We start from the raw sequence: 24,154 nt of genomic DNA on the forward strand, positions 1-24,154 counted from the left end.
CTGCACAGGAGCCCTGTGTCTCTGTCATTGTATCAGTGTCCCTCAGCTCTCACTCCCTTTTTCTAGGCTTTGCCTTTGAGCCAGAGAGAAAACATCCAAGGGCCCCATCATGTAACGCAAGATCACGTGACTTTTCTGTTTGAATTTCAGCACAAGGCTTGTACCCACCATGATGGGCCCCGAGTACAGACTTAGTCAGAGATTGATCCTGCTCCCCTCCCCTCTCCTCCCCTGCCCTTCCCTCCCTTACCCTCCCCTCCCTTTCCTTCCTCTTCCTATTAAGTACCGAGGTTCCTCAGGCATGGGAAGAATATGATCAGCTACTAAGGCACTGTGATTCTTTGTCTCATTTAGCATTCTGTTGTCACATGCTGTGCCATGAGCATTAAGGTTGGTTCCTACCCATTGCTTGGGAGTCATTCCAAGGATTCTGACCCAGGAGAGACATGGAACATCTGTCCTGGCCTCTAGGCCTGTGCTTGCTTCTCAGTGGCGTGATGACTTGGGAAGGAAAAATGTGGCTCTGTAGGTGGTGTAGGCAGTGGTGCGGACAGACTGCAGTGATGACCTTGGAAGCACACCGAGTCTGTCAAGAGTTGCTGTTGTGCACTGAGGGTGCAGCGCAGCAGGAGAGGAGCACACACACGGGGGCTCTGGGTTCGAGGCCTCGCACAGACAGAAACGAACCTTCCTTTACCCTAATGCTGACCCTGCTGTGAGGCTCCAGGCAGAGTTTAGGCCTGCCGGGGCAATTGAGTTTTGTGTAATTTAGGTGATAAAATACTTTTGCTTCAGCTATCTAAGTCCTCATTTCCCAAGATTAATCTTATTTTCTCCCTGATTCCAAGGCAAGAGACAGGAGTGAGAAAGGGAGAGAGACGGGGGCACATGGACAGTGCCTCCAGGCTGTGCTAAAGTTTTTAAAGGGGCTGGACAGGTAAAGCCAGGTGTTTGGTCTTTGAAAGATCTAAGGAAGACCCTGAATTCCGTTTCCATACTCCATACCCCATAGCTTTCTTCCTTCGCCTCCACCTCACCCTACTAGAGATGGCAACATCCCAATAATAATACCCAGACGAAGGGGGAAGATGTAACTGTGAGAAAACATTTGAGGGGGGAAAAAAAGATGAACATGGCTACTAGAGAGAATCCTACCTTTCAAGAACAATTCATGTTTATTTGTGGTGGCAAGTGACAAGATGGTACAACCTTTATCCTTTTCCAGAAACAAAAAGGGCACAGCAACTGTAGTGAGCTGACATCTATTTTGGCCTTTTGGGTGGGTCTAGCCGTACTTGGGATCACAGTGGTACATGACCCTCTGCTGAAGGCTTGCCCCAGCCTGTGTACATAGCACGCCACGTCTGTGGGCAAGCCCCGCACTTTCTGTCAGTGTCGTACTGTATGTGATGAACTGTGTTGGTCTCTGACTTCTTCTGCAGAAGAGGAGTAAATGCTCCGGGTACCTTGATGTTTGTACAGCCTAGAGGCCAACACTGTGGGCGTGTGACTCTTTATTGGAAACAAAACAGAACAAAACAAAAAATACCAGTGTGGTGATGATGGTGTGTGTGTAAATATATATAAGGTTATATGGGGGAAGATTTCTAAATAAAAGTTTTACAAAGGGACCTGGACTTTGTGCTTGCACTTTGCTCTCCTAGAGCCGGAGAATGGGGCCATGAAATGGAAAAGCCTGGCAAGGCTTGCCTGCACTACTCTTGGGAATTGGGGTCTAGCTTCTCAGAACAAGCCTGTGGCGAGGAAGGGGGCTTCCCTCTGGTGGGTTCCTCTTTTTCCTCCTGCGAGGCTTCACGGGGCTTCAGTAGCCTGTCCTTGTGTTTTCAGCCATGGACAGCCCAGCAGATAGCCCTCTCTGTTGGGTCTGTTTCCTCCTTCCTGTTAGATCAGTGTCCCTGGTTGGGGCCATTGCTCCCAAAGAGGGCGTAGGACAGACAAATGAGGCTGTAACCCACCATTGGTGCCCTCGGGCTCCCTGATGACTTCGTGGAGGCTGCAGGTTTTTCACCTGGCCTTCTTTTCTTTTTTAACGACTAAAAAAATTTTTTTTTTATGTGATTGATGTTTTGCCTGTATACATGGTTGCACCAAATGTGTGCAGTGCCCACAGAGGCCAGAAGAGGTCCGTCAGATTCCTGGGAACCAGAGTTAAAGACAGTTGTGAGCTGCCCTGTAGGTGCTGGGGTTTTATCAACGGAATTTGAGGCAGAGATTGTTGGTCTTCTGGAGGCTGTTGCACATGGATGTTTGATCTCTTGGGGGGTGGGTGGGGTTTGTAGGATGGGCACTCTTCTGTTTTCTCATTTAACAAGCATTTGCTGAGCACCTGCTCTGGGCAGATACTGTTCTATTCAGCACTGAGCAAAACAAACATGGACGCTCTCCACTGCAGCTTATATTCTAGCAGGGAGCTGGTGAGCGCACAACACACACACACACACACACACACACACACACACACAGAGAGAGAGAGAGAGAGAGAGAGAGAGAGAGAGAGAGAGAGAGAGACAGACAGACAGACAGACAGACAGACAGACAGACAGACAGACACAGAGAGACAGAGGGAGACAGAGACAGACACACACACAAACACACACACAAAACATACACACACACACACACACAGAGAGAGAAAGAGAGAGAGACAGAGACAGACAGAGACAGAGACAGAGACAGACAGACAGACAGACAGAAGGCAATATTAATCCACAGTGAGTTCCAGGCCAGCCTGGGCTATATGAGACTGTCTCAAAAACCAGAACCAGAAGGAGTGATAAGGAAGAAAAGAGGGTAATTCAGGGAGGACCCTAGGGGGCCATATTTTCCATTCAGAGGATTCCTGGCATCAGGGACAGTATTGTCCTAGGGCTAGGATTGGGTCTGTCTACATGTGACATTGGCTAAGAGGCTGGGGATAGGCTTTTTTCTTCCTTCCTCCCTGGGCCTCAGTACCCATCCTCGAACCTAGGGTCGTGGACACTAGCTCAGATTCAACAGTGGGGAATTCAACGGCCTCACAGTTAATTCCCATCCTCCCTCGAGTCTCAGCAGCACTTGTCCTCTTGGCTTCTATCCATCTCCTAGAAGGGGAGGGTAGGATTCAGTCTGCCAATATCTGAGTCAGCCTACTGGGGAAGTTCCCTAGACATGGCTCTCTGTGGCTCAGGGCAAGGTTAGTATGATTTGGTCCTGGGGTGGGGAGAAAAAATGGCTCTTAGGTTTCACAGACCTGAAAGGCAGGGTGAAGGGACTACCATGATAGGAGAGAGAAAAAGACGGTAAGGGAGGAAGAATAGTATTTGGGTTGGATGAAGTGGCCATGCATGTTCAGTACAACTGAGGGGTCGAGCAAGAAAAGGCTGGGTTAAATTGGTTTTAGCAACATGGAGGCAGTCGATGGCTGGGAGAGTACAGCAGCAGAGAGGAGCAGAGGGAGCAGCTTGAACACCCTGGGGTGGCCATCCCCATCTCACAAGGATTTTTCCTCAGGAGAAACAAGCCTTTCCATGTGATGGGGACAGAGAGAGCCTGTGGACTCCGGCCACCAAAAGAACAACAGGCTCCTAGGGGTCATCTGTGGGGACAGAGACTCACAGAGAAACTGCCTTTCCAAGCCTTGTATCCCATAATGATGAGTAGGCAGGCCCAGTGCTCCTGTCTTCCCTGAGACAGTGTTGTCCCTGACGCCCAGAGGCCCTCACTCCACAAGGAAAGAAAATTACCCTTAGACCTTGCCTGAAGTATTTGGCCGATCTGTTCTCTTTTATTTCTTAATACCCTATTTTTTGTGTGTTTTTGTTTGTTTTTCTAAGACAGGGTCTCACTGTAGGCCAGGTTGGCCTCTAACTCACTAAGTAGCTGAGGTCAACCTTGAACTTCCAACCTTCTTGCCTCCATCTCAGGAGTCCTGGGGTTACAGGTGTATGCTACCATACCAGGTTTATTTAGTGACAGGCACTACACCCAGGGCTTTGTGCATGCCGGGCAAACATTGTACTAGCTGGGTCACGTCTCTATCCGACCCCACCTCTCACTCTTTTGCACCTATTGTACCGCCTTCCTTTCCGTTCTGTTTTTGTTGTTTTTTGACCTTTCAGTTGTTGGTTTTATTTTTTTTTTATAAAACAGCCTATTATCCTCTCTGCCCACTCTCATTTGGTTGAATTGTCCTTGAAGTCCACTTGGCTGGCTCCTTTGTGTCCCCATAGGATTCCCTGTGCGTTGGCCCTTCTCACTCTAACGTTCTCTCCTAAGCTTATGCATTAAAACCAAACCCCTCAGAGCTGGAGTCAAGCCTGACTAAGCCCTCTGCTCAGCACCTTAGGGTACAAAGAGTCAGCTTCCTTTCCTGCTGACAATGAACAACCTCTTCTGCCCTTGCAGGTTTTCTCTCTTTCTCTCTGGGCCTCCTGCCTGACAGCAGTGAGGACGGGGGTGGGGGGTGGGGGGGGAGGGGAAAGCGGGTATGGAGTGGTAAAGATCAGGGGTGGGGGCTCCGCATCCAGTCCATTCCCAGCTGCCTGACCTCCTCGTGTGGGTCCCCCACTTGACTCCCTTGCTAGAAAACAAGTATGTGTTCCTCAGAAGTCATCACCCCCACTGCCTAGGTAAGCTGGGCACCAGGTGTGCTCAGTCCCAGAGCTCAACTACCGTGTCTCCGAGTAAAGGAAGGCATATCTGGACCACTCAGGGGAGGACGCGATGCCCAGAGCTGGAAGGGGCTTGAGCAAGGCGAACTAGATGTAAATTCAGATAGCTACACCCAGAGCTATCGAGAGTGAGCTCCAGACCACTTAGGATGACCAGGAAAGTGATGAGACGGGCAGTACACAGCTAGAGCTATTAGAGGAGATGGCTCTGCTTTCCCTATGGACAAGATGGCTGCAGATTAAGGAGCAGGACCAGAAATGATCTGTGTGGCGGTAGTAAAGACCTTGTGGATGGAGGACAGGCCCAGTGGCAGACTGCGAAGACAGTGAATGAAGACAGCTGGTGTGGCACAGTTGGTGAAGGGAGTAACCAGGGCCTGGGTAGAAGTGGGCAGAAAAAGTAGGGCCCTGGAAGAGCCTGGCCTGGGGTCAGAGTCACTGGGGTGGTGGTGGTGGTGGATAACTGGGTGTGCTTGTGACTTCGGGTGAGTCACTCACTATCACCCTGAGGTTTGGTTTCTTTATCTGTTAAACAGAGATGCTAACGCTCATATACAAGGACATCATGGGACTTCAAAATAATATACGAAAGTGTCTGTGCTTCATAAAGAAGAGATGAAGGAAAGGGTGTGAGTATGAAGGAATATTAAGCATCCCTCATCATCATCATCATCATCATCATCATCATTATCATCATCACCATCATCATCAGCAGCAGCAGCAGGACCTTCTGTGGGCCTGTGCCTGTGTCAGGTAAGGCTGTATAGCCACTAAGAACCACTCATCCTGGCTTCAGAGGCTCATGAGCTGAGTGGAAGCGGGTATAAGGAAGAACCCTAGAGGCAAGTGCTATAGGAGAAGCCTAGGGAGCGGTGCGGGCAGGCTAGCTCTAACACTAGGGACCCTGAGCGAGTGTGTGCTGGACTAACAGGACCTAAGGGGAAGGTTGGCATGTCTCTGGGAGGAGGTTGCCCTCCCTGTCCTGACTGTTACCTAGCTTCCTCAGTAGTAGAGCAGGCTGGTTCAGGAACGCTGGCTTCCTTTGGGTCCCCTACACCTTGCCCAGGCTACCAGGGGTGAGGCAAGGCTCCTGGAGCTACCCACTTTACCTCACACTTTGTGAGGCCTCCCAGCTCCTCCTTGCTCTCTCCCACTGGCTTGGGCTGAGCCCTGCCCCTCCCCAGCTCCTGGGCTTTTCTCTCCACACAATAACAGGATGTGATCTTCTCGAAGAGAGGAAGTGGGGGAGGACTGCTGTGCTGATAGCAGGGAGGGAGGGGGGGCTTCTCACTCTCCCGTCTCTAGCCCTCCCTTGCTCTGTGGGCCAGCCCCTGTAGCTCCTTTCCCCCTAAGCCCTACCCTAAGCTTCTATCTGAGACCAGTAGGGATGGAGGACTGTTTGCCTAAGGAGAGACATGTCTTGGCCACACCTTCTGCAGGACCTGCCTTCTGGAGAGGCTTGCTGGCCTAGCTTTAGATGCTGGGCTATTTCCTGCCCTGGAGCTTCTGGAGTCTAAGGGTAGGCTAGCTGGTTGCTCAGCAGGGCTCCATCTGTCCTGTACTTGGCTTCCCAAGTCCACACAAGCATAATTCAGTGCAGTGGGCGATAGACTCCATCCAAGAGCCCTTGTCAAATGCTGGCTTGGTCTTGTACAATGTGTGGGCCAGGCTGCAAAAATAGAAAATGGAAGTCAGAAAGACAAGGGGCATGGAGTGGAAGCTAGGCTGAGCTGGAACCCAGCACTAGGTTCAGTGGCTTACCCACCTCTTTAGGCCAGGGCTGTCCTTAGAACGCCCGAAGCCAAGGGGACGGTCTTATATCTTCGCTGTGTTATTTCACAAGCCGATTTGTTGCATGGCATCACACTTATATATTACAACACCCTGCCCGATATGACAGCCATGAGAGACATGTAGCTCTTCAGTATTTGAAGGATGACTAACATACACCTGGTAACTGAGTTTGTCATTTTGAGTTAACTTAGATGCAAAGGGCCATGTGTACTGACCAGCAAAGCTGTAGATCTTCACCCGTTGGATTATTGTCACTTACTAGCTCTTTTGCTGAACTAGGCCATGCTGGGGACACAGATCAGTTGGGCAGTTGGTGCCATGCATTAAGGACTGTCCAGCCCCTAAGAGGGGCTGGAGAGATGGCTCAGTGGTTAAGAGCACCGCCCGCTCTTCCAAAGGTCCTGAGTTCAATTCCCAGCAACCGCATGGTGGTTTACAACCATCTGTAATATCATGTGATGCCCTCTTCTGGCCTGCAGGTGTGCATGCAGGCAGAACACTGTATACATAATAAATAAATCTTAAAAAAAAAAAAAAAAAGGACTGTCCTAGAGGCCAACCAGGAGAAGAGTGGGGCTCACTTAGTGGGCACGGAAGGTTTCTCAGAGGATTCTAGCTCTGGAGGGGATGGGTAGGAATTGATCAGGGGTGCTGAGAGGAATGGAAGTCGGGTGGCAGATGCAAGTGGAGCTGTAGCACCAGGAAGAATGGGATATGCCATGTGTATATATGGTTGGGTCAGAGAAGCCTGGGGATCTGGTCCCCAGAAATCTGAAGTTCCTTGAGAGTAACCCACAATGAGGGTTGTGAGCAGGTAGGGGGGGGCTGTTCAGAACATGTCTTGGGGACTTTGTAAGTAGTCATGGTGGAGGGCGGCTCCTGGCAGGCCGCACAAGTAAGAAGTCTGAGAGCCACAGCATCCGTAGCACGATGACCTGCTGGACTCAGGCTGAGATGAGCCTTCTGTCATCACTGGGACCTGGATGTGATGGTGACAAGGCTATGGTTGCAGGACCCTGGAACTTGGAAGTGGAATCTAGACTCCTATGGGACCAATCTCCAAGCAGCGTTTATAAGTAATTTTTAGCTCTCTTGTGAGTATGATGTAGTTATACTTCCCTCTTTTTCTCCCGCCAACTCCTCCCTTGTACCTCTTTCCTTTGATCTTTTTTCAAATGCATGGCCTCTTTTTCTTTAATTGTTTATACACACATGCATACATCCCAAAGTATATGAATACAACCTGCTCAGTCCATATAATGTTACTCGAATGTGTGTTTTCCAGGTTGACCATTTGGTATTGGAACCCATTCAGTTGGGATTGACTATTTCTCATGCTCTTCAGCACTCTTTAGTTGCCCTTTGGTTCTTTGTCTAGGGTTGAGGCCTTTTGGGCTTTCTTCCTTCCGTGTTAGCATGCCTGTTGGTGTTGTACCTGTGGGTATAAGGATAAATATTTAAGCCGGGCGTGGTGGCACACATCTTTAATCCCAGCACATGGAAGGCAAAGGCAAGAGGATCTCTGAGAGTTCGAGGCCAGCCTGGTCTACAAAGAGGGTTCCAGGACAGCCAGGGGTATTACACAAAGAAACCCTGTCTCAGAATCAACAAATATTTAGAATGCAGTTAGGTGTTATTCTGGTTCGGTAGAATGGCAGCTGTAGGTTCTCCTCCAAGGCTCCTGATTTCACTAGCCCTGAGCAGTTGCTTAGGTTTCCAGTAACAGGCGTGATGCACCTCTTGTTAAGCGGGCCTTAATTCCAATTAGGGAACTGTTGGTTCCCGCCGAGGCAGGAGTATTACTGTTACACCCTTAGGGTGGCTGCCCCGTGCTTGTAGTTCGAATGGTTCACAGCTGGGGTAGCGCCAAACTGATCCTTCATTCCAACGTATTTCGCCTGCACTGTCTATTCAAACTGCATTCTGTAGACATGCCTGTCCCCCGCTAGACAGTGACACCAAGGTGCTGATGGGTCAGAGTGAGCTGACTGGGAAGAACACGTTTTTTTTTTTTGACATGACACCCCAGATCCCAAGGTTGGGGAGCACAGAAAAAGGACAGAAGTTCCCAGGGGGTGTTTACCCTCTCAAGAACCCAGGACAGGGAAATGCACTTTCATTTTACAGAAGTCAGAGAGGCTAAATGGTTCAGAGAGAAGCTACAGGGAAGCAGTCTCTCATCCCAAAGCAAAGCAACCCTATGGTGTTTTGATTACCACAAAGGGTCCCCCCCAACAGGGGAAGTTAAAGATATGCATACAGGTTATTTCATGAGTCTCCCGATTTGGGAGGGGCTCCATGTGTCCACGTTCAGTTTCCATTCTGCAGATGGTAGTCGTCTGACAATAGCATCACCTACCCCTGCGTACCCCCTTTGCCACCCTGTGACAAAGTCTTTCAAGACCCTTGCCCTTCCGGGATCTAGGAGAGCTATGAGACTAGGCTAGAAAATCTTTTCCCACCCGATGCCTGTGACAACTTTGCCAGCTGAGCCCCCGGCAAGTCAGGGTCTTCAGACCTTCCCAGCTCATGGCTCACCCAGCTGCAGCCTGGGACCTTCAGTGCTCCTGGGTCCCAGGCTCCGGGGGGGATCTCAGGGGGCTGGGCCTTCTGCCCTCTGGCTGTTCCCACACAGGCTAAGGGAGGTTTGTTTCTCAGAGCTCCCCGCCCCTCTCTCTAGCAATCCCCACGGGGGGCGTTGCATTCAATGGGCTATCAGGCTTGCCCATCACTCTCACCCCCCACTCTGTTGCCCCTGAATAGGTGGGATCCAGATAGCTACAGGCACTCCCATCCCCAAGCCCCTGGCCAGTCTCTCGGAGGACCCGTCTGGTACCTCATAGCTCAGACGTGCTACCTGCCTTAGCGCGCTGAGAACTGCCTAGCTTGCATGGCTGGCGCTAGCTGCCTGTCCTATTGTCTGCGAGTGCCCTAAAGCTTCGTTCTCAGCTGGGCACCTAAGCGCTGAGCGCGACTGATCTGTGTTGTTGCGATTGTGTCCCGTGAGTCTAGACAGAGGTAACCGTTACAATCTCGGGGTGTTTAGCTCTTGGAGACAGGTGCCTCCTTTGGGTACTGTACGCTTCCCCCTCCCCTCTGCTTTGGTTGCCGCTGTGACAACGTAAACAGGCCCTGCGCTGGCAGACAGGCAAACAGGACAAGATGGTGGCCTGCCTTCCTTGCTTGGTTGGGTGGGTGGGTGTGGGTGTGCGAGTTGGCTGTAGGCCCTTCAGGGTCCACATCTGTCAGGTTGGGGCTGTGCCAAAGGCGCTGGCCTGTCTGTCCAGTTGCCTAGCTGTGCTGCGCTGGCCGAGCTGCAGGAAGCATGTAGCTTGCTGGCAGGCTCCCATGATGCTAATGAGAGTAGTCAGGGGCCAGGGGGAGGGGAGCCTTTGTCCTGCTGCTCTTGTCTTTGCTGGAGAGTCCTCAGAGAGACACAAGGAGCCCTCCACAGACCCAAGTACACATGATTAGCCTGCCATCACTCACATTGATGGCACTCAGTGCTCTGGACAGAGATGGGGGAACAAGAGAAAAAAAAAAGCCGCTTGCACTTTCCAGGCGTTGTAGCCTAGAGCAACACCTCAAGATCCACATAGAGAAAACACTGTTCATGCCCTCTCTTTTCTTTCTTTTCCCAGGCTACCCCTTTGCTGTACCCAAGATACCCTTTGAAGACTCCTACCATCAGCAACAATGTCAGGCTCCCGTTAGAGTATCTCTGATGATCTGTTCCTGTACTTGTTTCTGAACTCCCAGCATCTCTCAAGCCATGTCCTGGGTGGCTGACATGAGTCCCTGTGTATGTCCTGTCTCCTCTCCTTACAGTCAGTGATCCGCTGAGCTGCAGCAGATCAGTGCTAAAATGATGTATCATCAGTGATCCACACCTTGCAGAGTAGTGGTCCTACCTCGCAGGTGTTAAGTAAACACCTGAAAACTCATCAGCCTCCAGAGAGGGTGCACAATAGACCAGTGCTTCCAGGGTGTGTGACTGATACAAAGGGGTGACTGGTTTGATCACCTCCAGATCAGCCCTCTAAAACTTGGGTCCAGAGACACCTAAAATGTTGGAGAAGAGAATTCAACAGAACACAGACACGAATGGGACAAATATTACGTCTTTATTTCAGTGGCTTTGACTGAGGCAGCTTTCCATCTTTTGTTGACCCAGAGAGCACCATAGCAGGACACCAGCTTTTTTTTTTTTTTAAGATTCATTTAATATGTATACAGTGCACCTTAGATCACATTATAGATGGCTGTGAGCCACCATGTGATTGCTGGAAATTGAACTAAGGCCTTTTTTTTTTGAGACAGGGTTTGTGTAATCCTGGCTATCCTGGAATTCACTATGTAGACCAGGCTGGCCTCAAACTCATAGAAATCCTCCTGCCTCTGCCTCCTGAGTGCTGGGATTAAAGAAGTGCTTGGTGCTGGCTTAGCATCTGGAACTTTTGTCCCCAATGGAATCATGTGGCAGCTGTATATGAGATGTTATTTATAATTATTCACATCTTGAAACTATTTTACTTATTTGTTTATTATTGTTATTAATATTTAGTATTATTGTGGTTCATATTACCCAGTATCTCCCATTGCCAGGCCGGGCTGGAATAGTGATCAAGGCATTTTCCTGGCAGAGAAATGGGAAATAGTAGGTAAGTTAAATAAATGGTGGATTCCATCTGAACCAATGCCAAGGAGCAAAATGAAACTAGAAAAGGAAATGGGTGGGGTTTATAGGGGGCTGAATTTGAAGTTTCGAAGGTCTAAATTGGAGCACTTCAGTGATTAGATGGCCTTGGAGTCAATACTCAAGGGAGACGAGAAAAAGCTATGGAGACATCTGGGCGGGAGTATCATAGGGAAAGCACAGGCAGTGCAAAGGCCCTGGGGTCCAAGTGGGCCTGCAGCAGACAGGAAACAGCAGAAGGCAGGTGTGGCTGGAGTAAGGGAAAGGGGAGAGGGAGACAAGTTAGAGAGGCATCAAGTAGAGAAGCTGGCATCCTGAAGACTCGGCCTTCTGTTTTCAGACCTAGGTCACGAATATGGTTTTAACGTGAATTTCTGCCTGCCATGCTGAGACCAGACTGAACGGAAGATAAGCAGGAGCAAGGAGACCAGGCAGTGGGATAGTGCGATGCCACAATAAGCCTATAGCAGGGGACATGGGACAAGCATCCAAAGGGAGGGGTCAGGGGATTGGAGTGGATTGACTAGTGCCTTGATGTGGCATGTTTGAGAGAGAGGGAGAGAGGGAGAGAGGGAGAGAGAGAGAGAGAGAGAGAGAGAGAGAGGTATTAAAGGCAAACCCGCAAGGAGGATGGGATACTATACAGAGAGAGACGGGGGAGGGGGAATAAGTAGGATAAAGGGGGAGGGGCCAGAGACAAGATGCATGGTACTTATAGGTGTGCACCCAGGGACCTACTTCATCTAAACAGGTCACACCTCTTTGCACCTCCTCCTAAAATGGTACTGTGAATTTTCTGAGGGACTGATCAATCAATCTTCTGAGACCTCAGGATCAAACCATCTCCCCAAGCCTCACTGGCTGGCATCACACGAGCCCATGGGGGAGATGCTTCATAGTCAAACCTCAGCACCACTGGGCTTCCTCTGCTTGTTTCCTGGCCGACCCTGCTACGCCTCAACTCCACAAGGGCAGAAGAACTGTCTCGCTCTGTAGTCGATTGGTGCCACAGGAGGCTCGTCACACTTTCTGTTATCTTTTCCTAATCTTCCGGACTAGAGGGTACACAGTGCCCACAAACCTGCTTTAAGACATCTAATGAGACTGACACTTTTAAGAAAAGGTAAATTTTAATTTCAATGTTGTATACGTATGTCTGTGCGGATATGTTCATGTGATAGGTGTAGGTGCCTGCAGAGGCTGAAAGAGGGTGTCAGATCTCCTAAAGCCAGAGTGACAGGTGGTTGTGAGCCACCTGATGTGGGTGCTAGGAGCTACTGTCAGGTCTTTTCAAAAAGGAGTAAGCGTATGTAACCACTGAAGCAATCTTTCTAGGTGCCCCCTCCTTTTTTGGTCATAAAGTCTCACTCTGTAGTTCAGACCGACATAGAATTCACTATGAAGCCTGAACTGGCAGTGATCCCCCTATTTCAGGAAGATTATTGCATGTGCTGCCTTGCCCCGCTGGCCTGATGCAGTTTCACAGCTGTGCATTATAATCTGGGTCTTTTTATACCCAGTCCCCTAGTAGGCATCAAACATGTGGTAAATAAATAAATGAATGCACAGTGGGGTACAGTTGGGCAAAGCGAGTAGTAAGCCAGTGCTGGGGAGCAGGGCTGAGCCCTGGGGTGGACACAGGACTGCCTGGGATTAGTCATATCTCCCCTGATTGACTGTGTAGCCTTTGCATAGAAACTCGCAGGGTCATATTTTCCCCTGCTGAAAAATGAGGAGCAAAATGGCATCACTCAGGGTGAACCCGTAGGCCAGGGGAGGCTACTTCCAGAAGCTTGGCTCCTAGCTTGGCCCATTACTGGCCTGGAGCCCTGATAGGCAGCAGAGCTGTAGGAAGCCAGTGGGAGAGATTTTGGCCTTGGGCCTTCTGTGGCAAGAGGATCCAAGCCTGGCCCCCTCTTTACTCTCTTGGCTGAGTGAGGAGGCAGCAGGAGGATTTGATTGATCTTCTCTTCTGGGGGGTCCTCTCCATAAATCTCCTTGGCCCACTGGGGTCTCCTAGGACTCGGGAGCAACAGCCAGTGCATTCCTCGGCTCTGTGAGTTCCAGGCTGGTACCTTTTGCCTCTTTCAGTTCCTAGCTCTGGGGCAAACTGTGAGGCCAAACACTTGTCTGCCCTGATCATAGTCTTTCTCTAGGTGCCAGAAAGCCTCTGTGCAGGGAGTCATCAGCCTTTCTCCAAGTCTGACCTTACGCTCACATGGCCTCGAGCAGACCTGCCCCAGGATTCAAAGAGTTAGGACTCCCTAACCTTTTTGTATCATGGACTCCTTGTGTGGTCTGGTGAAGCCTTCAGCTTCGTTCTTTATTTTACAAATTATTACCATTTATTATTGTTATTGTGGGGTGTGTGTGTGTACGCATGTGCACGAGTGCACTCGCTCACGTTCATGCACATGTGTGAATGCATGCATACCACTGTGCACATATTAAGGTCAAAGGCCAACTTTGTGGGGTTGGTTCTCTCCTCCTTCCTTTACGTGGGCTCCAGGGACAGAAGTCAGATCATCAGGCTTGCACAGCAAGTGCAGTGCCAGAGAAACCATTCTCTGTTTCTGTGGACTGTTGCTCAACAAAACGTTTTTTAGAAGCATATAGTAAAATGTACAGAACTGGACAGCAAGTTAATTGTATAGAAACACAGTTATCAAGATATTAAAGGTATGTCTGCGATAGAGTGATTTAAGTGTGTCTTCCTAATGTGTGTTTGTGATAGTGATTTAAATGTCTTGCTAATGGAGCTGGCTGGATTTGTAGAAACTTCATTGCTACTGTGGTTACCCATGAACCGTGTCCACATGCCTGTTGCAGTTGTGGGGCAAGAGGAAAGCGCCAGAGGGCCGTGGTTCGTCATCTTCATTCATAATGGAAGGAGCTTGCAAATTTCATTTGCAGATTAAGGAAAGAGAGATGTACTATCTATCCCCTGTCCAAGCTCATGACCAGTCAGAAGGGTGTGCTAACTGAAGGGCAGCCGAGTGGGGAGTGGAGGGAGCCTCCACAGTCCTGACCAGCCCTCTTCTGACACTCTGGTCTTTTGCACTTTTGCACTTTTGTATAGGGATAGTTCAGCTCCCCTTCTGGAACACTCTCCCCCTAGGATTGGACAGCTCCAAGGGGCTCTCACTAATCTATGGAGACTCTGTGGACCCACTCAGTGCCTGCCTCACAGTAGGGAAAGATAAAGGGCCCACTTGGAGCTGATCACTTTACCCATCCTCTCTCACTCTCTGACCTTACTCTCTGCCAGGCCAGGCACTGCATATGCTGAGATTTAATTTTATAAGATATATGCGTGTGCTTGTGCACGCGCATGCGCGTGTGTGCAGTCACTGTGCTCAATGCTGTGTGCTTGAGGTTTAAAAAAGTGTTGTGTATATGTGTGAGTGGGGGAAGGGTCTGTCCTTGGAGGTAATCGGTAGTAAATGCACAGAGACGTAAGTCAACATGGCATTGCAATTTGTGGGACTAGCTGGGAACAGAACAGGGGTGACTCAGGGAAGAAGAGGTGAAAGCAAGTCAAAGAAATCTTCCTGGAGAAAGGGGCATTTAAAGAAGCCGTGGAAGGTCATTTCCCTAGGCGGGGGGACTTAAAGAGAGTATTTCAGGCAGATGCTAGATACAATGGGGATCAGGGCAGGAAACCTGGCCTTGGGGCTGGTGAGGCTGAGGAGGAGGGCTGACTGTGCTGCCCCTCAGGCACCTGAAGCAGAAGTTTGAATATTATTTAAGGGACCAAGAGTAACTCAAACAAGGAATTAGCATGCTTGCAGCAAGGATTAACAGGGGGGATTTTACAAGAGTGAATGAAGAGGTTTTTACCACTGTACTCTGAACATCCAGCTTGAGGGCCGGGATGTAGCTCAGTGGTCGACTGCTATTCCACTCTTGGTACCACAGAGGAAACACAACAACAGAAATGAAAGAAATTAAACACCCTTCTTGAATGTGTCACCCCTGCTTTTTCTCAGGCTGAGCTCTCGGCCTTCCTGTGCGGCATCACACAACCCAGCATCACCAGCGAGAAGCCTCCCTTAGTGATTCAGTCATCTTGTGTTACATCAGAGCTCTGCTACATCATGCGCCGTGCTCCCATCGCCACTGACTAATCCAGTCAGTGCTGGTGTTCATTTTCCTTTCTTGTAGCCGACCCTAGAAAGAGGGTGGGAGTCGGGCGGCTCGAGAGAGGAAAGTTCTGGGACTGTGAACTATGGCCTGCACCCTAGCCTGGGATTGGAGCCACACAGTGCCACCTCCTGGCAGTAGCTAGAATGGCAGTCAAGATGTTGCAGAGGGGAGGGAGGGGTGGGGAAAGGAGGGAGAGGGAGCGATATTGGGCAGTCTTGAATGAGGAAAAGCACTACAGCTCCAGTCTGGTGGAAGGTTTGTCTAGGGGACAGATGTTTACAGATGAGAGCTGGGTAAGAGGCAGGAGAGAAGACCTGACCGTGAATGGAAATCAGCTGCCTGAGGTGAGGACCCCGGGGTCGAGCCCTAAAGGATGATGAGCCTCATCCAGACTTTGGGATACAGCAGGGGACTTCTTTGTTTATAAGGCTGGGGAGACAAGCCTTTCCTTGTGTGAGAACTTCCCGGGATCCAGGGCCTAGCTTTAAAGCCAAGTGTCCACCCATTCTACCCGTCCTCCCGCCCCCCTCAACTTTCCGGAACAACTTGTTTTTGCTTTTAAGCCTGGGACTTTGACCTGGGAGCTGTTTCCTCGATTTGGTCACCTGGTGTCCTTCCTGTTCATCCTCCTCCCTTACTGTGCCCAAAGTATAGTGCTGGGGGGGGTCTCTGCTTTCCTTTGGAGTTTTAGGAAAGTTAGGAGGTGCTTGGGGAAAGAGACTGCAGTTCTCCGGCTGGTGGCAGAGGCTGGGGTATTCCCCAAGAGCCTGGACTCAAGGGAGTGGGTACTGTCATGACTACAGGAGCTTCTCTGCACACTTCTCTTGGACTCTACCTGTGCCTACTGTGATATCCCACTAGTCTGGCAATTCACTTTCCTGCCTTATCCTACCTCCTCCTTTTTTTGGAAATACCTGTATTGGCCCTGTATTTGATCCTTCTGTTTAACACACACACACACACACACACACACACACACGCACGCACACGCACACGCACACAGACACACACACACACACATACACACTGCATCCCGGGGAAGCCATGTCTCCCACCTTGAGCCATTGCCACTCACCCAGTTGCCCAAGTCCTAAACTTAACCCGAGAGTCACCCACTAGCTAGTCACTCATCCAGAAACCATGCCCTGGTTTTCCTACTTCCCAAACTGAAAAGCCTTCTTCTCCACAGCAGCCCAGTCAGTGGCTGCGCGTCTCGCAAGCCGCACTCTCGAGTCCGCCGCTCCCATCTCTGATGAACTTTTCATTTTCTCAAATGGAGATTTGACCTTGGTCGCCCGCAGCCTGCTTAAAACCGAGGAGGAGGAGGAGGAGGAGGAGGAGGAGGAGGAGGAGGAAGGCACAGTGGGTATTTGTTAACTTCTGCCCCATTCCTTTCATTCCAGCCAATGGCTCCCTGGCTGTTCATTAACATCCAGCCAGACCGCTCCTCAGCGCTTCTGAAGACTCTCAGCTCATGTCAAGATCAGGTTACATATGTGTGGGTGGTATCACGCAGCCCCATGAAGAGTTTCCTTACAGCCCCCTGGAGAATAACCCACTGTCATGGTCATGTGGTCACAGGCCCGCTGCAATGTGAATGGAAGTAGGTGTGCACACACATGCCAGAGAGGAAGCAGGCTCAGGGCTCTCCCTTGCACAACAGCCGTGCAATAGCAAGAGCTGTCTCAGAACAGCAGTTTGGTCATCATTGTCTCTGGACCTCTCTTGGTCTGCCAGCATTTCCTTCCTTCCTTCCTTCCTTCCTTCCTTCCTTCTTTTTCCCCCTCTTTTCTTTGATTTTGTTGTCTTTTTCTTTTGGACAGGAACTGGGACCTGCTGGCAAATGTGACTGTGGACAAGCAGCGCAGTGGAAACCCTCACGAGTAAAGTCCCAGCACCACCCTCAGTACCGGGCCTTACTGCCACAGCCACCTGTTCTTAGCTGCCTTATAGCCAAACTCACCCTTCTTAAACCTGGTCAAGCCAGCTTGCTATTGGCTCTTCTGGGACTTGAACTTAGTCTTGTGTGGGATCTGGATCACAGACTCCCCGTGTTCTGTACACTTGGGCATTATTCTGTACAATTGGGCATTAACGGCTGTGCCCCGGGGCTTTCCAAAGGCATCTGAGTACCTGCCTGGAGCCAAGACCGCATGAGGTCTCTTATCTGAGTGTACCCTGGGAAGGGCTGTGTGCAGTGTTGTTCTAGGAATCCACGCAAGCAACAGGGACTGCCAAGAAATCCTCTCCCCCATTTTCCTTAGGAAAGGGGTTTAGTCTGCTTTCACATCTCAACTCTTTTATTCTGGGATGGATGGATGGGTAAAGAGGCCTCCCCGCCCACCCCATGGCCTTAAGCCCCAGACTTCAGTAGGTACTTGGGCCGTTCTTAGTGTCTGGAAGGTCAGGCGAATGCAATGCATCCTGTGGGGGTGGGAAGTGGGCTCCTGTGGAGTCTGGCTCTGGGTTGTCAGTGATGTCTGGGGACAGTTGCACTTCCTCCTGGCTACTCCTGGCTACAGACTGGGCCCAGGCATTTGGAACCGTACTTCCTTCTGCTAGACCTTTTGTCTTCTATGATGGATGGTGGATCTAAAGGTAGGTGCTGAGGCTACTGACCAAGTCGATGTTGAGGGGGGCTATGAGACAGCTGAACTGGTCAAGGCTGGGGACTGTGAAGGGAGGCTGTGTCTTAGGGCTGGGATCCCAGGGTCGGGCTTGGTGGGACAGAAAGGCGAGGAGAGGGCAGAATACAGGACAGGTTCTTGGGGAAATTGAGTGGCTGAGTCTTTTGGTCACTGATGGTTTCCCTTTGGCTCCCAGAGCCAGCCAGCAAGTGTCTTAATCCCACTGTCAGTCTTCCAAGAAGCCCCACCCACTGGGCCCATTCAAGGCGGTACTGAAAAATGTGTCACACCTTTCCCTGGGAGCCCAGCCCACTGCCAGGAAAGGTGAGCTCAAAGGAAGACTTCTGAGGCTGCTTGGGTCTTGGGAGAGGCTGGGACTTCCCCTTTAGTCCTCCGTCCCAAAGACCAACTCCTTAACAGGGAGTACCTTAAATGCCAATTTGTCGGGCTGGGCATCAGCCAGGCCTGGCAGCTCATTTCCAGGGGAGGAAGGGCAGTTTCTCTCTACCAGCCTGCCAGTCTTTCCTCTCCGCCCTCTCTCCATTTCTGCTTAACCCAATTGCGCCACTCCTTTAGAGCCAGACTGCTCCCCAGCTGATCTCATACAAACACCCCCAGACCTCCAGCAGCTCCAGGAGACCAAAAGCCAGCACTGGACCAAGGCAGCACAGCTTCCTGCAGCCATGTTGGCTCTCAGCCTGCTTGTGCTGGGTCTACTCACCGCAGTGGCACCTGCCAGCTGTCAACAAGGTAGCACAGGGCAGGGGCACCTGGGCTACAGGGAGGAGGGGGCTGGTTGGAATACAGTGACCCAGGACGGAGTGGGGACCTGTGACGGTGTTTTGGAGGGGGAACAGACACTGGGCCAGTCGCAGACCCCTGACTTAGGCTCTGTAATTTGCTTTCCTTCAGTGGGAGGTGAGGCAGCAGGGGACATGTTGGCTTGGGGGTTTAGGGGAGAAACAGGAGTTGAGATCCAATATTCACAGCAACAATTGCCTCGGAGATGGCTGGGTCCTGAGGGCAGGAGCTAAAAAAGCCGAGCCTGGGAGTGGTCCCAAGGCACTCTCAAATGCTTGCTCTGGGTTTGGAGAGGGTGTGGGATTAAAGGCATGAGCCTCTGGACAGAATGGCCTGGGTCTTCTTTTTCTCACCTTCTCCAGAGTAGCCCCACCATGGTATACTTTTCACCAGGTGTGCTGGCATATTTTCTGCCTTGCTATGCCACCATGAGGAAATTACTGGCTCACTCGGAGTCTCAGTTTTTTTCATTCATTCTCAGTAAACCTTACCCTGACCACCTCTCAGGTTGCTGCTGGGTTGATGGTGTGGAAGGGCTTTGTTCCCAGTAGTCTGGTGTCCAGAGGGGGCTGCCAAAGCTGCTCATGTATATCTGCTTCCCCTCGGAGTCCCATGTCTTGGAGAGGCCCTCTGAGAGGCCAAAGTACCAGAGAGGTCCAGTAACTTATAATGGGCTCAGGAAGGAACAGATCCAGAGCCATTTTTCTTCTGCTTCTGACTCTGCCCCTTGCTCTATAGGCTGCCTACAGAGCCACAAGAGGAGGAGGAGGAGGAGACTATGGCCCCTGGAATCTGGGTGGGTGGGGGTAAGAGAGTTATCTGTAAGATCTAAAGGAGAAGAAAATGGGGAGAGGGCCTCCCATGGTTGTTCCAAATACCTGAGCATCATTGGCCAGAAAAAGTCATGGGCCCAAGTTTCTTGGCCAGGATGGGAAGGGATGTATCCAAAACATCGGCCCTTGCAGGGCAGTCAGGCTGTGCATTTTCTGCTTCCTAAGGGAGTTAGGGGAGTTGCTAACCTAGGCTTGGTATAGCTATAGCCCCGGAGAGTCCCATGATCCTCTCTTTTCCCAACGCCCGTCAGCCTTAGAGGCAGCACTAAGGGTAGGCAAGCCACTGCTGCAGCAGTCCAGTTCCCAGGTGGACCCTAAGAAGGACTTTGGAGTGGGAGTGAGGCAAGCTGAGGCCTTTTGCTGCCCAGCCTCTCACAATGTAGGGCGGCTCTCGTCATACAGTCCTGTCTGAAGGCAGGCTCTCTCCCAAGTCTCCTGTTGTCTTCTCTTTCCTCCTGAGACTCCTAGCTGCTGGGTTTTGTGCCTTTGGAGGGTGAGATCCTTAGTCTAACGGGGGAAAATTGTTTTCCCTGGGGATGTCAGCAGCCTGAGGAGAATTCCTGGCAAGTTTTAAGGGTTGGAGTTGACACCACGGGTAAAACAGTGGACGGGGTACATGGGGAGACCGTAACCTGGCCTCTGAGCTTTGTGCCCTGGCCACGCTGCTGGAGAGGATGCAGGGGCTCCAATCTGGAACCCGCCCACCATCTTTAAGTCTCTACACCCCAGCTGAGCAGCCCTGGGCAGACTTCAACCCCTCCCAATCCTCCCAGAGAAGCTTTGTGCTTTAGAACTGGATCTTCCAGATGCCAGCCTAGGCCTGGCAGCCCTGGGCCAGTGGGGGAGGAGAAAGGGCCACTCCCAGCTGACAGGGAAAGGCCTAGGCCAGCCATTGGGGTTGCCCTTTGGTCCCTGTTTTCTTGCACTTCCTAGGGGGCCCTGCATGTGACTGTAGGGGGTGTGTGCAGGAAGGAGCCTCTGGGAGCCTGAGCCTCTGAGAAAATGCTGAGGCCTGCTCCCTGTCTGGCTGTTCACGTTTTCTTCAAACTTTAGTAGGCTCCAAGCCTCCATCCTTCCTCATTTTCAGGAGAGTGGACAGGCCTTCGTTAGGCCTACTCCAGCCACTCAGATGTCTCCCTTGGCCTTCCAGAAGCTATTGGCCCTGGACACAGTCCTCAGACTGCTGTGTACCTGCTGATCCTCTTCCTTTTCCAGGTCTAGGGAGCCTTCAGCCCTGGATGCAAGGCCTTATTGCCGTGGCCGTGTTTCTCGTCCTCGTTGCAGTCGCCTTCGCAGTCAACCACTTCTGGTGCCAGGATGAGCCGTGAGCATCATGTGAAGGCCTATAGTGGCCAGGGTGGCCCTAGAATCCATTGCTTTGACTCTAATGGGGGGGGGGGGTGACCTCAGGAGCTCTAGCTGAAGTCTTGTGGCCATGAGGAAGGGAAACCGGGCTCAAGTTCCCAGCAGGAGTTCGTGACAGAACCAGCTCAGAGCCTTTCTGGCTTCTAGGCCCTTCTATCTGTTGGCCTCATAGATCTTCTCCTGTCCCTCTGCATGACTCCAGCTCCTCCCCCCCACCCCCCCACCCCCCCAGCCCTGCAACATCTCCCCCACTGCCCCCTGCCCCAGGCATGAACTTGGGAGCAATGTCTTCTCTCTGCTGTCTCAGTTTTTGTTTCTACTCCTGGAGTTGGGATAGGAGCCTGGTCTTCTTCCAGAAACAGCCAGCCCCACCCTTTTGGAGGGTCAGCTACATAGGCTACAGAGGACCCCACAGGCACACAGGCTTGGATAAGCAATTCCAACCAAATGTAGCGGAAGGAAAGTACAGAGTGCAGGACACCGCCTGAACTGGCTTGGGCTGGGAGGGGGGTTTGTTAGGAAGACTTCATTGATTGCACATTCACCCCAGAACCTGACATACAGGAAGTTAGTCAGAGGATGGGGTGGTGTGGAAGAAGGGACACTTGAGTCCCAAGTTTGGGGCCTGGCACTAAGGCCAGCTGCCAGGCATGAATGTACAAATGCAACACCCCACCCCCACCCCGACCCAGTGAAGCTATGCTGTCTTAGGGGATCTTTTCCCAGATCTCGCCAAAGTGGCCTGGTAGCCAGGGGCTCAGGAGCGGCCTTGCATGGCTTGCAGAAGGAGCTCAGGTGTGGAGAACAAGAGAGTTGAGTGTGAGGCTGGTGAGGTCGGCGGGACTGTCTGGCAGCACCATGGACCTAGAGTAGGGGGCTTTATGTCAGTGCAGCTGAAATCAGTGGATGTCCTGCACTCTGTACTTTTCCTTCAGCTGCATTTGACCTGAGTTGCTTTTGCAGTCTGGATGCCTGTGAGGCCCTCTGCATCCCAAGAGGCCGACCTTAACAGCCTTCTGTCTGCTCCATGTGGGTGCATGCTACACAGAGTCGGCAAGTTTAGAGACACCTGAGGCTGGACAGTCTGGACTTAGAGGGGACAGAGGGGATGGGACAGAAAAGGGATGGACATAGGAGCCATTTGAAAGGGAACCTGGGAGTTGATGGAGGGAGACAGTAGGGAGCGTCAGAGGAGGAAGGGCAGGGATGGTTCTAGAAGCATCCTTGAGGCAGGGGACACTGAGATCAAGCTGCGTTGACTTGGGTGGGCCGTGTCTGGTGTGACGTGCCTGTGGGGATGCCTGGGGACAGCTGAGCAGATACAAGGGCTCCTCACAAAAGCAGTTTCAATGATGGAGTGAAGGAGCTCTCTGCCAGAAATGCTTTGTTAGCCTTATCTCTGCCTTCTGTGGCCCCTAGCCACATCTCCTAATTTGGGATGTACTCTGAGTCCTGCTGGGTCTATGATGGGGGCTGAGGGTGTGTGTGTGTGTGTGTGTGTGTGTGTGTGTGTGTGTGTGTGTCGTCAGTGAAAAGAGACCTGGGGCCCACGACGAGCATCTTACAAATGCCCCGTGTTCCTCCATTTTCCTTGTCGATCAAGGAGGAGAGTGTGAAGTCTGATGCTGGGAGCTGGTGTCCGCAGGGCCCAGGGGACAGAGGTGCTTTCTGATCTGGGGGTGCTCCCTGCCTTGGACTTTGAGAACCAGGTTCCAGAATAGAGTCTTCTTGGATGGGATGGAGTGGACAGTCATTGATGAGCCCTCCTGATAAGCTTCTTTTCCAGGGAGCCTGGGAGCATGGTCATGATGGTTGGAAACAAGGCAGATGGGGTCCTGGTGGGGATGGACGGCAGATACTCCTCGATGGCATCTGGTTTTCGGTGAGATGCTGCTGGGGGACGTGGGAAAAGTGGCGGAGCCAAGGGAAAGGGCTGATGAAGAGAAGGCCTAGTGGAGTGAAGAGGGCTGGATGAAGATGGAGAAGGCTCAGTTGGGGGGGGCAGGATCTTTGTAAGGCAGTGGGCATCATGGGAAGGAGGGAAAAGAGGAGTCATTGAAATGGCCAGTGAGTGGAGGACATGTAAAAAAGGAATTCTTTGGGAGGCTCAATGGGGGACATAGTAGAGGCTGAACAGGGGATTGGGTGGGTGGGTGGGGGTGTTTCAGGCACACAGGTCCAGATATGTTCAGAGGAAGGCCTTCCCTCTCCACTCCCTCTCAGAGGCTAATTCTGGAGGGAAAGCTGATGCAGGAGGGTCAAGTGGGAAAGAAATGGGGGGAAGGGAAGTCAATGACCCAGTAAGCCCTACCTCCTTTTTCAGGTCCAGCGAGCACAAGAATGCTTTTGAGAATGTTCTGGAGGAAGAGGGCAGGGTCCGCAGCACACCCATGTGACAAGCCCATCTAGGGGGGGGGCAGCCCTTAGGCTACAGGGAATATGGAGTTGATGCCTACCATTTCACCTGGCCACTGCTTGGCAGTAATCTGGTCAAGCAAGCGGACCCTCTCAGCTCTCTTGAATCACTGCCATCTCAGGCAAAGGGCTCAGACCAACCTGAGCATGGGGTGCACTGTGGCCCTGGGGTCTTCCACACAATCCTGAAGAGATGCCCAGCTCAGGCCCTCTCTTATCTCCTCCCCGCCTCCTGCAACTATGGAAGTGGCTCTTATTTCTGTGAAATAAAGACTTTTTATACTTCTGGGGTGGTGACTCTGACCCAGCTTCCAGGCTCCAAGCAAGGCCTCACCCATTTCTTTTCAGTTATAACTCCCTTCTAGGATCCATTGCCATGGTGGGGTCACATGCACATCTCTAGGGGCATAGAAGCCCAGCTGGAGAGGCCGAGTCTATGTCTAGGAGAGGGGGTGGGTGGGGTGGGTGGGGCAGTGTCCTCTGGTGTCTGGGTATGTGTGGGAACTCTGTGGGTGTGAACATTTGTGGGAGAGTTGAATTCATCCCCGTCTGTGTGTGGCTCTTGTCTCTCACAACTAAACCCATCCTTCGCCTCGAGCAGGCAGGAGATCTTCTCAGGAGAGGAAGACCCTGATGAGACCTGGGTATCATGGACACCCCCAGCCCTGGCCCATTTCAAAATGCATCCTTCATGTGTGGAGGGCAGGAAGAGGCTGAGGAGCTTTTTACTCTGCCCTTGTTTAAGGCTGGGCCTTTCGGCAGGGATATCCCTCTTTGCAGTTCTTCATGGGCCTTCTGGATTTTTCT

At 51.5% G+C, this 24,154-nt stretch overlaps 1 protein-coding gene across 1 annotated transcript; it reads left to right on the top strand.

The window, feature by feature from the left end:
• The first annotated feature begins 18,238 nt into the window (after positions 1-18,238).
• PDZK1IP1 (PDZK1 interacting protein 1) lies at positions 18,239-23,637 on the top strand. The gene is made up of 5 exons (XM_084786676.1): positions 18,239-18,257; positions 18,510-18,683; positions 20,783-20,891; positions 22,719-22,814; positions 23,256-23,637. The coding sequence occupies exons 2-5, from the start codon at positions 18,617-18,619 to the stop codon at positions 23,326-23,328; spliced, it is 345 nt and encodes a 114-aa protein (XP_084642802.1). The 5' UTR covers positions 18,239-18,257; positions 18,510-18,616; the 3' UTR covers positions 23,329-23,637.
• Positions 23,638-24,154: the final 517 nt, after the last annotated feature.

The sequence above is a fragment of the Acomys minous genome (genome assembly GCF_964271855.1).
Source record: "Acomys minous genome assembly, chromosome: 6".
NCBI classification, from domain to species: domain Eukaryota; kingdom Metazoa; phylum Chordata; class Mammalia; order Rodentia; family Muridae; genus Acomys; species Acomys minous.